The sequence below is a fragment of the Teleopsis dalmanni genome, unplaced genomic scaffold, assembly GCF_002237135.1.
Source record: "Teleopsis dalmanni isolate 2A unplaced genomic scaffold, ASM223713v2 unscaffolded_contig_2536, whole genome shotgun sequence".
Taxonomy (NCBI): domain Eukaryota; kingdom Metazoa; phylum Arthropoda; class Insecta; order Diptera; family Diopsidae; genus Teleopsis; species Teleopsis dalmanni.
Genome location: NW_024033918.1, coordinates 4394 through 6806, shown reverse-complemented (window position 1 = coordinate 6806; position 2413 = coordinate 4394). Strand labels below are relative to the sequence as shown.

The 2413-nt window shown below is 28.1% G+C and overlaps 1 protein-coding gene across 1 annotated transcript; it reads left to right on the top strand.

The window, feature by feature from the left end:
- Positions 1-242: 242 nt before the first annotated feature.
- On the top strand, positions 243-669 carry LOC119664705 (homeotic protein distal-less-like; the record flags this gene model as incomplete). Its single annotated transcript, XM_038074158.1, is given in 1 exon segment — positions 243-669. A coding segment is annotated over 1 exon segment (218 nt), but the record flags the coding sequence as incomplete, so codon positions are not given.
- Between the last annotated feature and the right edge of the window lie 1744 nt (positions 670-2413).

Here is a 2413-nt window from a genome sequence, read left to right as displayed (position 1 = left end):
ACTGTAGTTCAGTCAATTCAGGGCCACAAACTAATTAATTCCGTAAATTTTAAAAAATAAATATATATACATATATATATTCAGTAAAATCTAAACTGTACAAAGAATTCAATAAATCAGCCTGATAGTCTTAGGTCTTGAATTATTTTTTTCTAATCTAGTATTTCTATTACTATATTCTCATATATATATGAATATATTTTCTCTACATTGAACTGAAAGGAAAAACTTTATTTATTTTTAGGTAAAAATTTGGTTCCAAAATCGTCGCACAAAATGGAAGAAACAAAATCCAGGCATGGATGTGAATAGTCCTACGATACCACCACCAACCGGTGGCTCTTTTGGACCAGGTGCTTATGCCAGCAGTTTACTTTATTCACATGCTGTTCCCTATCCACCATATGGACCCTACTTTCATCCGCTTGGCGCGCATCATCTGAGTCATTCTCATTCATAAAATTGCAAAATGCAACATAAATTGTTGCAACTCATGGAAATGCGTAAATAGCGTAATTCAGCCAAGATAACTGAAGCCAAAGACGAAATTTTTTTCATAATTCTAAGAAAATTCTATGTGATGATAACGTTAGACCGGGCCAGTGCAAAGTTAGGATAAATAATAATTACTACTTACAGTGCTCGAGTAAAAATTACTCTCTTTTAGTGCTAAAAGACTATTTATTGTTTTTTTTTCATTTTGTTGTTTTGTGAATTTGTCAATTATTGTAAAAAGTTATTCATAAAAATAAAAATTCTGCTTTAATTATTTGCCATATAAAAAAATAAATAAAATAATTTCTGTATTGTAAATAAACTTTAAAAATTCTGTAATAATGTTTGCAGAGTGCATATCCTATTACTTTTAAATTATTTCTTGTACGTAGTTATGAATAGTCTTAAGACATTAAAACAATTAATTGCTAATAGTATTAGAATATTATGTACTTATTGTTACTAAGTCAAAGTCAAAATCAAAAGGATACAAATAAAATTAATTATAATTATAAAAAATTATGCATTTTTATTAATAATAATTCGATATTATAAGGTTATTAAATAGGTTGTAGATAACACATGATAATTTTACGGACTGTATCGAATCGTTGTGCAGTTGATGCACTTTGGTAAAATATCATTTCGGAACCAATTCATTCATTTTATAGTCATTATAGGAAATATTTAATTGGATGGTGGTTGATTGGTCATATCCTGGTCATATCCAGCGCGAACTTGGACCCCACATAGTACGAAATCTTGTAAAAGATCTTGAGTAGCGTGGGAGAGAACTGCCCTTACTCAAACTGGGAAAATGTTTATCGAACTGTGACTAAAGGCATACAATAGATCAAACTGGTTATCATTTGCAGAATTCTTAAGGTCTATCAAAAGGAAAAATGGATGAAACATTTATAATAATTTCACTGAAATTAGAATTGGGTTGATTCCAATTACATATTTCAAATATTTATTATAAAGTGATGTCATCATCTCTACACAAATTGTAAAGATTTATTATTTCATTGATGCGGGAGAGTTATGTATTCTCTCGTGACAACAGAATATTAACCTGAAAATGTGACAGATTTTATTTTTATATGAGATTTGGGTATTATATAAGAGCAAGCGCATAAAGTTTTGGAAGAATATAGTACCAAAAACAATCTTAATTTTTTTTTCGCAATCTAACATTTCTTCTCGACACATTTCATATAACTGTTCTTCCACGAACGAAGTAGAATTAAGCTTATACTCACATAGTCCATATATTAGATACATTCCAACCAACTAGCGCAAGTAAGCTGATGTTAAAAGACTGTTTAATTTTTATTTTACCTGCAACTAGCATAATCCGAGGGCGTACTGTTTACTATTGTAAATGCTATATGCTATAAATATTTGCTATAATATATATATGCTATATATTATCTGTAAAAATAAAAACAGAGTACGAAATCAATAGACTACAAATTTTACTTCACTTTCCATAAAATTGTTGATAAAAACAACTATCACATTCGAAGTAAAGAAGACCATCTTCGAAATCCTAACATTACAGTCAATGATGCCCTGAATAAAGTCATGAACACCAGTTTTTTTTTCATATGTTGCTGATATATTGTGATATTGTGATACATATTATATTATTACCAAAAAAACTGTTTAACGAATAACTTAAAATTATTTGTTCAATTTATGTTTTTTTTTTTTAATTTGAAAGCCTTCATCTCTAAAGTACTTCTTGTATTTATGTTTTGAAATATTTAAATTAAAAAAACTTTGAATTTTGTATTTTTTACATTCATAAAAGAAAATAATAAATATACGGAAAACATTTCATTAGATTTTTTCTAAAATTCAGAACAAATTGTATTAAACAGTTCATGGCTCTAAGAGGCCATTACTTCCATTA